The sequence below is a fragment of the Sus scrofa genome, chromosome 3, assembly GCF_054392235.1.
Source record: "Sus scrofa isolate SSC_HxYL_T2T_F1_AM1 chromosome 3, Sscrofa_HxYL_maternal_Yorkshire_Landrace_v2.0, whole genome shotgun sequence".
Taxonomy (NCBI): Eukaryota; Metazoa; Chordata; class Mammalia; order Artiodactyla; family Suidae; genus Sus; species Sus scrofa.
In genome coordinates, this window is record NC_139385.1 from 64,815,051 (window position 1) to 64,830,369 (window position 15,319).

Consider the following 15,319-nt stretch of genomic DNA (forward strand, 5'->3'; position numbering starts at 1 on the left):
CATCTTGAAAGATCTAAAAACAAGAACTGCTCTTTATCAAATCCCTCCTGGATTCCCTTGCTGTGTGTTATCTCAAAGCCATACACCCTTGCAGGATATCGGTTCTTATTTTTATGCCATGGGTGAGGAAACGGGCTCAGAGAAGCCAAGTGAGCTGTACAGAGTCACACAGCAAGTAGGCAGCAGAACTGAGGTGGGAGCCTGGTCTGCCTGACCTCAAGTCCATTCTGCTCCCACAGCACCAGGAGGGACGAGGGAGATCCAGCCCCCAAGAAGAATAGGACCCAGCTTTGCAGAGGTCTGTGATGGGACCTTGAATGCTGGGAAGAGGAACCAGACAGAGGGCTGGTGGGTGGTGGAGGGAGGCTGGTTGGGAAAAAAATCTTAACAACAATTGTCAGTAACCATCTCTAAAATTTCTATACACATTTGGAAGTTTAGCATCTTCACGTAGCATTTCTTTCACGCCCACTGGTTCCCCTTTTGAGTCGATGAGGAGTTTGTTTCGTGGGCCACTGAAGGCAGAGGCATGACCTTGACCTGGGAGAAACAAGGTCACGGCCACTGACTGCTTCACAGCCCATCTTTGCCACAATCCTCTGAATAACCAGAACCTTCCCAGGGTCCTTCCCTCTAACCAAACCCCATTCCAAGCTCCCCGGGGTGCTCTGCACTTGGACAGACTGAGCAAGACCGGAGGAGATGCCCACTGCTCTGGACGGAAATAATAGGAACAAAAGAGCCGCCTCTCTCAGGGTCACCAACCCTGTCTCTGTTCCATCTCTGTTTTCTTACTCGACACAGTAAATTCACACATCCAGCTGCCTTCGGCGCTCCTGCTGGTGCTGTGGATTCTGACATGTCTGTAAAGAGAGGGTTATGTGAAGAGCCTGGAAACCTGAAATCCTGGTCCCCAATCAGGGACCCCATGGTGGGTGCTGGGAGGCCCTAGAATAGGAGCAGTTGGGGGCAGTGAAGTCCTCACCTTGGCTACTGATTCTGGGCTGTGAGCAGACAGAAAGCCAGCTAGGTCTGAAGAAGGGCTGGGATGGCCAGGCTGTGCCCAGGAGAATGTCTCTCCCTGCCCCTGACCCTCTGGAGAACACAGCCCATCCTGGGGCCACTGGGAGCTCACTGAGTCACGCGGAGCCAGAACAAGACACGCATCTGTGCTGGACACTCAGCCCCCACCCATGCAGGTCCCCACTCACTGGCTGGGGCCAGAGACCAGCTGACATGCCCCTTGGTCACCAAGGCAACAGGACCTGAACTTTTACCTCTTGGCCACAGTTGGAAGAGGGCAGAAAGCAGATGCTGCTGGGCTCTGTGTGCTGGACACTTAGAGGCATCATTTCAGCAATGCAATGAGACAGTGCTGTCCTTGCCCCCATTTCACAGATGGCGTGACTGAGGCTCACCAGGGCTTGGTTGAGTCATGCACCCAAGGTTACTTTGCTAATAGCCAGCAGAGCAGGGGCCAAACCCACATCCTCCCTCCAGACTGTCCTTTCCTGCACCCCCTCTCTCCAGAGGCTACTACCAGGTGCTTTGATTCCAAACGTGGTGAGTTGGGATTAAATGAAAAATTCTTCAAGTCTGATGATTTGGGAAAATAAGTGGGCAGTTCTGGTACATAACTTCTGGGTTCAAATACCCCCGTCTTCTGCTTATTAGCTGAGAACCTTGAGCAAGTTGCTTAATTTATCTGTTCCTCATCTACAAGATGGAAATAAATATATCTAATTCCATAGGGCTGTCATGAGGTTTAAATACATTAATTATTGTAAAATTCTTAGAGCATAGTAGGTCCCCACAACCCTAGTTCTTGTTATTATTTCTCCAACAAAACCCCCTCATCTGAACACTTTTCCGTAACGCTCACTCCCCTAGGCACTCTGAACTTCCTTGCAATGGGGTTTGACCTACATTTAATTGGTGGAAATCAAGAAGACATTAGATATTTAATTGAACTACTTAATAAAGCAATATAAGCAGATAAATGTCAGATAATCCAAGGCAGTATGCATTAGAGATTAATTAAACCCGTCTCTGCTCATGCATGCCTGCTGAATTAGCTATAATGACTTAGACAATCTAACACCAAAAAGTGATGCTCGTCTGATTTTCATTGCATTCATTATTCAGCATTTGCACTCACCATCAACCAAAAAGCACACCCTCTGTGTCCCATCTGCACTCATCTGCCGTAAGTTAGTGCTCAGTCAGCTGCACCTCTGGGGCTGCCTTTGAACAATTCAGCACTGCCTTGCACCTAAGGTAACAACTAAAATCAGCAGTCCCCACGGCCACATCCATCTGTCGCTCTTCTCCATTCTAGCGGTGCTCCAAATAGTAAGAAGCCAAGGCATGTTTAAGAATAAAAGGAAAAATCACACTGATGTTAAATACAGGCACTCCCTCTTTAAAACCTATGACACAGTTTTTAATTTAGGTTGTATACTGAAGGATTAAAGCATGGCAAAAATATTTTAAAATGTGACTCTCCAGTCATAGGGTAAAGATGAAGATAGGATTTTTGTCTTTTGAGAGAAAGAGAGAAGAAAAATTTCTTTTCATTAGTTGGTGATGGGTGTTATGGAATTTAGAGAGAAGAGGTGAGAAATGTAGTTGTATTAACCCTGCATTTGAAGTTATCTTGTGCACATCTTTATCAAAATATGTTAGCTTATGGGGAAGTGGGGGAGGGGAGTTATTGAAGAAATCAGACCAAGAAAATACATTTCTTGCGGTTTGAAAGTAATCATGTCCAAGGGTTTGCCCATCTTCCGGGCACCCTCAGAGCTAAAGGAGAGATGGCACGTTATCCTCGTTTCTTGGATAAAAAGACCCATTTAGGCAACTAGGCGACTCTCTGAGAGCTGGCACCAAAGCCAACATCAGAATCTGTGAACCTTTAAGTCTGTTATTACCCAGTAGAGTGTTCACATAACCAACGATGGTTTTCACAGGTTATCCCCCTTACCTACTGTGATTTGATGGGTGATGAAGGGAGGGTCTGTGTGGAAACTTGAGCCCATTTTGTCACTCAGAACTGCCTTCTCGAAGCAGGATCAGTGCCCATCTAGAAGGCAGCCAAGGTGATGAGCATCAGCACACAAAGACCTTGGGACATTCCAGAGCTTATCTGGGCTCTCCATGTCTTTAACGGCACAGTTGTTTTTCCTCTCACACACGACTACAGGCCCCCTATTCTTTTCCTAAAGGGAGCACACATGCTCCCACTCCCCAGGGCCCCTCCCTCTGTCTTGCACCATCCTGGGTTTGCAATTCCTTCTACAGAGTCCTCGCCAGCCTCTGAGTGGTCCCCTGCATAATGAGGGTCCCCTGGAAGTGTAGGGGCCCAGGGTGGGGTGAGAGTGTGGTGGAAGAATTCAAAAGGTGTGTCCTGTAGCAGGGAATAGCATAATTCTTTTTTATCTTTTGCTTTCAAATCTTTCCCCCCTGCAGCTCATCCAGGTACTGCTGGAAGATAAGGCCACCGAAAGCACCATCAAACTCAGCCTGCCTTTGGGACAAGAAACCCTCATAACCCTGAAAGATGGACAAAAATTTGTGATCCACATATCAGATGTATCCCAAAGCTCTGAAAATATTTATTTTAGGGAAAGCAATGCTGATATGTAAGATAATTTACTTGACTAAGACATGAAACAAAAATATTTTTTTCGTTCTTAAAAATATGGTAAATGCTAACTAAAGCTTTCATATTCATAAGATTATAGGTACATAATAGATGTAGCATTGTTTCTTGTTTATGTGTATTTCAAAGAGTTGGTTTCGATGCATCATATAAACTGGATTTAGAGAATAATCTTTGCTTCTGTTGCTTTTCTTTGGCTCTTTCCCAGTATTTCTATGGGACTTAAGAGAAATTTGAGAAACCCTGTCGGTAGTAAAAAATATGGATCATTTTCAAAGAAAGAGAAAATGTGCAGAATACAAACTGATACAAATAGTCAAAGACCCATGGTAGTATTTTTCTCCCCCGGGGTAGGGCAGCAGTCGGAATAGAATTTGTTGGACAGTCTTCTCAGGCGGTGAGGACGCATAATAGGGAAGAACCCTTGTGTTGTATTACAAATTAATCCCCAAAGGGCGGTTGCCTGTAAACTTAAATGCTACCTAACAGCCCATCTCTGGGAAGCTGCCTCCTGGGTAATGAGCATTGAGCTAAAATACCCTTGTTTAGGTCCCAGGAAACACGCTGACCAGGCCCACCTGGGGATGGCTGCAGGAAGAAGTGAACACATCCTCTCCAGAGGCTGATGGGAACCAGGAAATGGTCGGCTTTACTCCCGCCCCTCTGAGCAGAAAAGGAGCCTGAATTCTAACTCAGGGAAGGGGGGAACATGAGTCTACCCTCTTCTTGATCACCTGGCTTGCTGGATAAAATCACTATTTCTTGTCTCAACAACTCATTCCTCCAAGTATTGGCTTGTCTTTTGGTGAGTACTGTGAGCACGGACGCCGCAACAGAAGAGAAAAACTTTATCTGCTAGCGCTGTTAGACTTACAGGTCCATTAAAGCCTCCCAGCTTTGCTTCGTTCACATGGTATCTTTCTTAAAGTGAGATAGAATTATGAATTCAACAGTGTCTGCAACAAAGGAGGACATAGAGCTGATGCTCTGTCCCCTCTCAGAAGCAAAATCCTAAAGACTCTTGAAATTAAGCATAGCTCATTGTTAAACCAGATCCATTTTTATATAACTGATAATGGTACTTGGAAGGAATTTAACAATTCATGTTTAAGATGGTTTCTAGTATCAGTGGAAGTAAGAGAATATTTTTTTGATCTTCTTTAACCTAAGACATGACATAAATTTTAAAGGAACATCAGAACTCTGTCACTAGGTTCTTTAAGAATTATTCACTTTCGTGGTTTAAAAAGTCATCCTCTTTTAGAGCCTTTATCACTTCATTGAATATGTCATCTCATTCCTTACATAAACTGGGAGTGGTTATTTGTCAAAAAACAACTCAGAGAGGGAGTTCCCATTGTGGATTAGCCGGTTAGGGACCTAATGTTGTCTCTGTGAGGATGCAGGTTCCATCCATGGCCTCGTTCAGTGTAAGGATCTGGCGTTGCTGCAAGCTGGGGTGAAGGTCATAGATGCAGCTCAGATCCAGGGTTGCCATGGCTGTGGTGTCGGTTGGCAGCCTCAGCTCTGATTTGACCTCTGGCCAGGGTATTTCCATATGCCAAGGGTGCAGCCCTAAAAAGAAAAAAAACACAATTCAGAGACATTTAGTCCTTGGCTCACAGTCCGGTGACTGCCTATCATTTATGTGCTCACATCTAAGTAGGCGGGGGGCTAAGTCAGGGAACAAAGGCAAAGTCTATGGGTCTGGGAACAGTGAATTTCATTTGCATAGTTTGGGGTAAACTGATTAGCTGAGAGCTAGCAGAGGGCACTCCATCCTTGAAAAGGCCACTCAGGTTATCCAAGAAAATGATTCCAATTGTTTATCTGTGGGGTTAGGAGTTAAGAGAGGGGTTGGGATTGGGTAGTAATGGAGAGGAGAGGAAGGGGGCTTTTTCGACCCTCATCTGTTCCAGTTCTTGGTCTGCGGGTGGCCCTACAGATGTTGACCTTGGAAAAAATGTGTTTCAAGAATTCGGATTTGCTTTGATTGCTTTTCTGCGTACGTTGCATGTGACAATGTATTTTTTAAACCATAGAAGTCAGTGCCCACATGTGGAAATTGGACTGTAGGCTTCTGGTGGGCGAGAGGTTGAGCCTTGCACAGGAGGTTTTGAAAAGTGGTGTGAGAGGGGACCTGCCCTGCGGGTTCATCTCTGTTTCTCCCTCCCCCTTCGAGCCCACCCTCCACCCCCATGAGACCAAGAATCCACCCGCGTCCACCTCCCCCACCAGGGCCTCGGGAGGGAACACAGCTCCAGCTGGGAGATGGGAAAAGCGCTCGTCTTCAATGAAGCCTGACGTTGTGCTTATTACACTGGACTGGACACTTTCATTACTGAACAGAGATTGTTCTCATGTTTGAAGGTCACGGGTGGTCTTCTGCTATTGGAAAGTGAAAAGGAACGTGCTCAGCTCCTCCCCCCAACTTGGATTTTTATCCAAGAGTCAGAAATAATCCACAGAGCAGGTGGCAAGGGCGGTTTTCTGCTGGCACCATCTATCAGTTTGCTACCACAGAGTAACAAACTCGTCCTCTCTGGCTTAAAAGTGTCACCATTCTTAGCAGATTAAGGATCCAGCATTGTCTCTGCTGTGTTTCAGGTTTGATACTCAGCCAGGGAACTTCTGCATGCCATGGGGCGTGGCCAAAAAAAAAAAAAAAAGAAAGAGAAGGAGAACAAAGCTGCCATTTATTTATTATCCCTTGCCAGCTTGCAGATCGCTTGGATGGTTCTGCTAATCTGGGCTGGACATGGCGAACCTCGGCTGGGCTGGCTCAGCCATCTGCTGTCCCTGACTGGCTGGTGGGGTCTGGCAGGTCTAGAATGACCTCTCTTGGGGTGAGAACACTCTCTGTGCTCCCACATCCCTCCAGCAGCCCAGCCCAAGCATGTTCTCCTGGCAAAGCGAGAGGCCAAGAGGGCAGAAATGGAAACACACAAGCAGGTTGGGATGCCTCTCCTTGCATCAGTGTATTCCTGTCGCCTTGGCCAAAGAAAAGGAGAGAGGGCCCTAGGGAAGGGTTTGCACACAGAGGAATCAAATAATCAGTTTTAACCTCCCTTGGTCAAGGTCAACTCTATCTATTGACAAATCATTTTTTAATTTAATTTTTATTTTATATTGGAGGATTGTTGATTTACAATGTTGTGTTATTTTCAGATGCACAGCAAGGTGATTCAGTTATACATACACATGTCCATTCTTTTTCAGATTCTCTTCCCATATAAGTTATTAACAGAATATTGAGTAGCGTTCCCTGTACTAGACTGTAGATTCTTGTTGGTTATCTGTTTTATGTAGAGTAGAATGTATCTGTTAATCCCAAACTCCTAATTCAAATCATTATTCCAAATGTTCTGTGAGGGACCCAGTCTTCCAGTGGAAATGACCTACTCAAGGTTGTCCAGGCGGCAGTGAGACCCTGATCATCAATACAGATTCCACAGTCACCTATTGTGACATTTTGACAGCGCTGCCATCATGCAACCTATCTTGACAAGAAACATGAACATTTGATTCTTGGTGCTGCATAGAGGCAGTAGCAGTTTCTGAAACATTAATTTGGAGTAGGAATGAGACCTTGTACAGGTGGAAATCTCCCCAGGGCACCTCACTGATTGTCAGTGTGGTACTTACAGCAAGAGAAGCACATCAATTTTTTCTTCATGTAATAATAATAGCTACACCCACATAAATCTTGGAACCTAAATTTCCATATGATGAGTTAGAGGCCCACTAACATTCTGTCAGCAGATTTCTCCAAAAACAGAAATTTCATCTAAAATGCAATGATGTGTCCCCAGATTAAGTGGTTGGCATGTATTCTTTTACCAGGTACTTTGTTAACCTGAGGGATCATCCAGAAACAAAGAAAGCAGACATCTCCCTGCCCTGTGGAAGTGAAAAGATTCAGAATGAGCCTCCCTAAAATTGCCACTTTGGCAGGGGGACCCTGTGAACTTCAGAGAAATTGGATGCCCTAACAACTTCTGGTGATGATCACTGAGGATTTGCTTTTAGCTTTTGTTTCTAATCATTAACTCAGAGAGACCTGTGTACCCTCCAGCCAGTTTCCCCCACTATTTATACCTTACATAATTCGATTGCACTGTCAAAAGCAGGAATTTGACATTGGTGCAGTGGGGATGTATACTTCTATAATTTTCTTTCTTTTTTTTTTTTTTTAAATGGCTCTACCTGGGGCATATGGAAGTTCCCAGGTCGGGAGTCGAATCAGATCTGCTGTTGCCAGCCTACACCTCAGCCATAGCAACTCCAGATCCCAGCCACATCTGCAACCTACAAAGCAGATCGCAGCAATGCTGGATCTTTAGCCCACTGAGCAAGGTCCGGCATTCTCAGAGAGACAGCATCAGCTTCTTAACTTGCTGAGCCACAATGGGAACTCCTGTTCCATGACTCTCTTAACACCTGTGGATTTGTGTAACCACCATCACAATCAAGATATGGAACTGTCACCACCAAGATCTCCCTCATGCTTTATAGCCACACATACTTCCCAATGCCATCACGAACCCTTAGCAACCACTCATCTGTTTTCCACCCCTATACTTTTGTCACTTTGAGAGTGTTATATAAATGAATTCATACAGGATGTGAACTTTGAGTGTTTTTTTTTTTTTCACTCAGCATGATGCCCTTAAGATCCACTCAAGATGTTGCATTTATTAGTAGTTTGTTTCTTTTTAATGCTGAGGGGCAGGCAATCCCTTGGTATGGATACATGGCTGTTTGTTTAACCATTCACATATTAAGGGACATTTGGGTTTTCTCCAGTTTGGGGCTATTACACATAAAGCTGAATGAACAGTGGCGCATAGAGGTTTTTTGGGGTAATATATGTTTTTATTTCTCTGGGATAAATGCCCAGGCGGGCAATTGCTGGGAAGTACAGTAAATGTGTGTTCAGGTTTTTGTTGTGGTGGTTTATTTGTTTTTTAATTTTTCCCCCACACACATGGCATACGGAAGTTCCTGGGCCAGGGATCAAACCTGAGCCACAGCTCTGCAATGGCTGATCCCTAATCTACTGCGCCACAGCAGAGACTCCAAGGGTTGTTTTTTTAAAATTGCCATCATTATTCTTTTTGATGCTCAAATTATTCCGTCTTCTCACAGTGGAAGGCCTTTCAAGGTGCCTCTTTTGACATGATCCATTGGTCCTTTTTTAGCTGCTGCTGCTTCATTTTTTTTTTTTTTTTGACTTGAGATGATATCCTGAGCTCATCTGTACATTTCCAGCACCAATTTTCTTTCTTCCTTCCTCTCTTTCTTTCTTTCTTTTCTCCCCCCCCTTCCATTTTAAGTTTACTTTATTGAAGTAGAGTTGATTTATAATGTATTCATTTCTGCTGTTTGGCAAAGTAATTCAGTTCTTTCCCTCCCTGTCTTTCTCTCCATTTTCTTTTCTTCTTTTCCATTATGGTCCAGCCCCAAACTTTAAATCATGCTTTGTTACCTTTGACTACGTGACTCTCACTGTTCTTGACAAAGTATTTGTTCGTGGGAAGTAAGATGTAAGCAACAGATCTGCAATCCGTTTTCTCCCGTTACAGGTCAAATCTGCTTGTACATATACCAATGACCAATTTCCTGCAACTGAACTTAGTATGCGCTAGTGGGGGGCTCCTTTTCTGTAATAGCACACACAGAATGGTTCAGGATGGTTTACAATAAAAAAATCTGAAATCCATGGAAAACGTTACTCAGTCAAGTCTCCAAGTCCTAGTTCAAAACAGCTCCTGTTTTGTAAGTGATAGGGCCTCATGCAAAATTTAGCGACCTCAGGGAGTACTTCTCACAGTTCTGGAGGCTGGGAGTCCAAGATCAAAATGCCAGGTGATGGATTCCTGATGAGGGCTCTCTTCCTGTTTGCAGACATGTGCCTTCTTGCTATGTCCTTCCATGGGCTTTCCTCAATGCAGAAATACCGTGGGGCACAGTAGGACCTCACAGGGAACTATAGCCAATCTCTTGGGATAGAAAGTGATGGAAGATAGTATGAGAAAAAGAATGTATATGTATACATATGTATGACTGAGTTACTTTGCTGTACAGCAGCAATTGACACAACATTGTAAATCAACTATAATTTAAAAATATAACAGCAGGGCTGGGGTCTAGAGGAACTCTGTCCCTTTGTCTTCTCATGAGGCAATTAATCCCATCATGATGGCCACACTCCCAAGACCCTAATTTAACCGTAATTACCTTTCAAAAGCCCATTCTCCAAAGTACCATTACATTTGGGGTTAGAACTTCACAACCACAAACGAAGAGTTTGAGGGGCACAAACGAACAGTGCGTGACCAATAGTCTTGTAGAAAGTTAAACATATACCTACTCTATGACCCAGTGATTTTATTCCTAGGTATTTCTTCAAAGGAAAGAAAATATATATTCACAAAAAGACTCGCAGAAGGATATTGAGTCATAATAAATAACACCTGAAAACAATACTAATCACCATCAATAGAATCCTGGAGAAACTAAATTTCAGTAAGTGGATTGTATTCATCTGCCTGGGCTACTATGGCTACAAAAGACCACAGACTGAGTGGCTAAAACAACAGAAACTTATTTTCTCATCCTTCTAGAGGCTGGGATAACCAAGATCAAGGTTCCAGCTGATCTGGTTTCTGGGGAGGGCTCTCAAATCTGACAACTCGAAGACCCGGGGACCATTGTGGTGAGTCCCAGCCTGAGTCTGAAGGCTCAAGAAGCTGAACAAGGGCAGACGGATGTTGAATCAGGCAGAGAGCAAATCCTCCCTCCTCTGCCTCTCTGTCCCATTCAGGACGTTAAGGTTTGGATGAAACCCATGCACCTTGGTGAAGGCGATCTTCTTTAGTCAGTCTGATTCCAGTGCTAACCTCTTCCAAAAATGCTCTCACAACCTGCAGCATATGGAAGCTCCCAAGCTAAGGGTCCAATAAGACCTGCAACTGCCAGCCCATGCCACAGTCACAGCAATGCCAGATCCTAGCCACATCTTTGACCTATACCACAGGCTTATAGCAGTGCAGGATCCTTAACCCACTGAGCAGGGCCAGGAATTGAACCTGAATCCTCATGGATACTAGTAGGCTTCTTAACCTGCTGGGCCACAAAGGGAAATCCAGATTAGCATTTTAATACATATTTAATTGCTAAGTTTTCAGGTGAAAGAAAGAGTCTTACCTCGTCAGATGAATCTGCTTTCTGGTAAAAAAGAGAAGAAGAAAATAGTTGACATTTTAGTTTTATAATTCCATATTGAGCATACAAATGCATTTAGCTTCCACAGTTACGGTTAAACAAAGTGGCAATAAAGTTTGGGGCAATTGATACACTAAACTAATTTTTTGTTTGTTGAATGGTATCTTTAATGTGAATAATATCTTTTACCATAAAAAAAAAAAGCTCTCACAGACACACCCAGAAATTACGTTTTACCCACTATCTGGGGATCCCTTCGTCCATTCAGGTTGACACATGAAATTAACCATCGCGACCAGCCAATGGCAGTTTGTGACCTGTTTGTACACTGAGAGCCTGGTATAGAAAATACAATTAATTCTTACAAATCAATACTAAAAAAGCACAGGCAACCCAATAAAAATGGACAAAGGACATTAACAGGTATTTCACAAAAAAAGGATGTCAGCTGGCCAATACATGTATGAGAAGGTGATCAATCATATTAGCTGTTAAAATAAAAATGGGGTATCATTACTCATCCACTGGATTTGGGTGGAGGTCAGAAAACCCCTCAACAATCTGTGTCGATGACGATATGGAGTAGTAGGAACTCCCATACACTGATGGTAGCAATAAACTGGTAAAATGATTTTCAAAGTTGGTGTGACATTATATAACAAAATGAAACCTACTTGTACCCCAGAACCCACAACTCCGCTGCAGGTATGTAGTCTAGAGAATGCTTGTGTGTATGCACCTGTGCCTGAGCTCAGCTTCCTCCCAGGAACTGAGCCCATTAAGAGGACTTGCATGTAGGGGTCACTCTAGCCATTCTGAGGCTGCATCATTGAGCTAGTTACCACTGTGAGCAACAGGGGCTCAAATCCTGTTGGAGATGCTCTGAGGAACTGTATAGAGTGACCTTCAGAATCGTCCACTTGTGGAGTTCCCTTCGTGGTGCAGTAGAAGCAAAACTGACTAGTATCTATGGGGATGCAGGTTCCATCCCCTGGCTTCGATCAATGGGTTAAAGATCCGGTGTTGCTGTGAGCTGTGTTGTAGATCAAAGATGCAGCTTGGATCTGGCATTGCCGTGGCTGTGGCATAGGCCAGCAGCTGTAGCTCTGATTGGACCCCCTAGCCTGGGAACTTCCATGTGTCATGGGTGCAGCAGCTCTAAAAGAGCAAAAAAAAAAAAAAAAAAGAAAGGAAAGGAAAGAATCATCCACTTGTGACTTGGAAGAGGGGAGTGTTTATCCTCTGTATTTTTGCACCCATTGGTCAAAGGTTGTCCCAATGGGGTGTCACGGTTCAGCACTCCTGGGTTTTCACATTGCTCAGGGGGAACCCTACTCCATGTCCCACAAGGCAGCTGGCACAGAGGCGGAGGCAGAAAGCAAGGGGTGTGTGGACTGATGAGGTGAGCTGGGGCTGTCTGCACTGCCATCAGCTGGTTACGCACAACAACTGGAGAAAACAGAGAAGTGGAGAGGAAGTGGGACAGGGCATCCAAGAGGCCAACACACCAGAATACAAGACTGTTCATAAAACTTGATTACTGGAACCATGCCAAATTTCCATCAATAATAAAATGTGGGAGTTCTGTTGTGGCTCAGTAGGTTAGGAACCCAACTAGGTAGGATAGGGGTTTGATCCCTGGCTTAGCTCAGTGGGTTAAGAACCTGGCCACAAGGTGAGGCATAGGTCACAGAAGGTGGCCTAGATCCATCATGGCTGTGGCTGTGGCTGTGGCTGGCAGCTGCAGCTGCGATTCTTAGCCCAGGAATTTCCCTATGCTGCAGGTGCAGCCCTAAAAAAATATTTAATTTTAAAAAAGTTAGACAATGTGTTTAAATGGTGAGGGTTCATACAATCCTCTGCCACCCCACACTGGCTACATTCTGGGTGCTGCCTCCTCTTTATTGTAGTTTATATGTAGTGAACAATGTGATACTGCTTTTAGGTGCACTGGCGGCAAGGCCCTCAACATTGCAGCAGTGCGTCTCACACAGCAAAATGTAAGACGGTCGTGGTCCTTACAGAGCAAGAGGATGGCCTTTGGTCTCAGACGGACTTGGTGCTAATCTTACCTTCTCCGTTTGCTCAGCTCCCTCCTCTGTGAAAAGAGAACCATCCCTACCTTGCACATAACACTCCACGCTACACTCTGTTCTAAGGCTCTCCAAATATTAACCCGTTTCATCCTCCCATCCCTCACCCCCATGATGTAAATACTATTTTCTTCGTTTCTGAATGAAGGAACCGGGCACAGAGAGGTTACGTGACTTGACAGGGCCACATAGCTGGGGAGTGGAGGAGGGCACTGAGCCAGGATCTGAACGTCCCCCTGTCTGGTTGCAGAACCCGCGCCAACCAGCGAGGAAGGAGCGCATCCTCGGGCCCCGCGCGCGGTGAAGACTGCGCACCGGGTCTGCAGTGCGTGCAGGAACCCCACCTCTCCACTCGCGCGACTGACAGGGCGGCCCCAGGGCCCCATCCGCTCACTTGCGGCAGGGGAAGTGGGTCCCTTTACGGGTCCGCCGCCGGGGGGCGCTGCCCGCGGTCCCCGGGGCCGGCGCTCTCTGCAACATGTCTGGGCGCCGAGGCCAGCGGCCAGGGCACTGCTTGTGCTGGCTGCTGTGCTGCGTCCTACTGTCCCCAGCCGCGGGCTACGTGATCGTGAGCTCCGTGTCCTGGGCGGTCACCAACGAGGTGGACGAGGAGCTGGACAGCGCCTCCACCGAGGAGACGCTGCCCACGATGCTGGAGGACTCTGGCAGCATCTGGCAGCGGAGCTTCCCGGCCTCGGCGCACAAGGAGGACGCACACCTGCCGCCCCCAGTGGGCGCTGCCGGCGCCAGGCCGCCCCCAGAGCCTCCGGGGATGTTTTCCTACCGGCGCGAGGGCGGCGCGAGGCTGCGCCCGGGCACCGCCCGCTTCCTGGCCCACGCCAGCGCCTGGGGCTGTCTGGCTACCGTGTCCGCGCACGAGAAGGTAAGCCACCCGGCCGCGAGCTGTGCGCAGGTGCGTGCTCCGCGGCGGCCCGGCACACCCAGGGGACAGGGAGGGGCTCGGGCCACTCCCGAGCTCGCATCCAGGTTTAGCAGACGTGCGCGCGGGGAGCAGGGGGAGGTCCTGGATGGGACGTGGGCATCGTGCACTTAAAAGAACCAGATTGTGCTTCGTGTACCTTGGCAAACAGGGACGGGGGGTGGTGGTGAGGGACGACACGCAGGCTTCCTGTCAGGTGGATGGGGACCAAAGCGGGGTCTTGAGATGGCTAAAGAGGCGTACAAATAACCAGCGCCCGACCAGAAAGTGGACAAAAAAGCCAGAGCCGCCTTTCACATCACCAGGTAGCGCGGGCAGCCCCTCCCCGCCCGCAGACGCGAACTGCCGCGTCCCTTACAGACATGGAATCCAAGCGAGGACTGAGTGAAAGACAACACCGGGGCTTAGAGAGAAATTTACATTTAAAACAGAATAGAATTGGAGAATTGTTCTGGAAAGCAGGCTTATTTCGCGAAGTGCATAAATGTTGGAGTGACAGCGCTGTTATCAGCTACAGCTTTTGATGGCTCAGTTCACAGATGTTTTAGTCACCTGTTAGACAGGCTTCCACCTGAAGCTGAAATGATGTAGATAACCTGATGAAGACGTAACATCCTTAAGTATACACTGTCCAGAAAGCTAATAGGGCTAAGATAGATGTAAGGGTTTTACTACAGGGCAGTAATTGGAACTCCTATTTACTTCATGCAAAATAATAATAATAATAATAATAATAATAACTATTTTATGGAATGTTTGGACAGGGAGCACCAGGTTCTGGGCTCAGCACTAGGTCTCATTAGCCCTGAGACTGAGACCAGGTCACTGGGGTCTCCACTTTCCTCATCTATAAAATTAAGTGATTGACTAGGTAATTTTGAAGGTCCTTTTTTTCTTTAAATATATATATATATATATATATATATATCTTTGAATAGATATATATTCTTTATATATATGTGTGTGTGTGACAACTTTATTCTGATAATGGCAGTGATCTTGAACTTCCTTTATAATATTTTTATAATAATACCTCTGGAGTTCCCGTCGTGGCTCAGTGGTTAACGAATCTGACTAGGAACCATGAGGTTGCAGGTTCGATCCCTGGCCTTGCTCAGTGGGTTAAGGATCCGGTGTTGCCATGAGTTGTGGTGTAGGTTGCAGATGCGGCTTGAATCCCGTGTTGCCATGGCTCTGGTGTAGGCCAGCAGCAACATCTCTGATTGACCCCTAGCCTGGGAACCTCCATATGCCGCAGGAGCAGCCCTAGAAAAGGCAAAAAGACAAAATAATAATAATAATAATAATAATAATAATTCCTCTGGAGTTCCCATTGAGGCTCAGTGTTAACAAACCCAACAGGTATCCATGAGGATTCGGATTCAATTCCTGGCCTCG

The 15,319-nt window shown here is 46.0% G+C and overlaps 2 protein-coding genes across 4 annotated transcripts in view; both read left to right on the plus strand.

Moving 5' to 3' along the window:
• RFX8 (regulatory factor X8) overlaps positions 1-3,832 on the plus strand; it is a 68,116-nt gene extending 64,284 nt beyond the window's left edge. For both annotated transcript variants that reach the window (XM_005662358.3, XM_085020098.1), the window contains one exon: positions 3,469-3,832. In XM_005662358.3, the coding sequence (XP_005662415.1) occupies positions 3,469-3,645 (177 nt within the window). In that variant the 3' untranslated portion in view covers positions 3,646-3,832. The remainder of the gene's footprint in view (positions 1-3,468) is intronic.
• Positions 3,833-13,227: 9,395 nt separating this feature from the next.
• CREG2 (cellular repressor of E1A stimulated genes 2) overlaps positions 13,228-15,319 on the plus strand; it is a 65,752-nt gene continuing 63,660 nt past the window's right edge. For both annotated transcript variants that reach the window (XM_085018655.1, XM_003124874.5), the window contains exon 1: positions 13,228-13,864. In XM_085018655.1, coding sequence (XP_084874781.1) covers positions 13,460-13,864 — 405 coding nt within the window. In that variant the 5' untranslated portion in view covers positions 13,228-13,459. The remainder of the gene's footprint in view (positions 13,865-15,319) is intronic.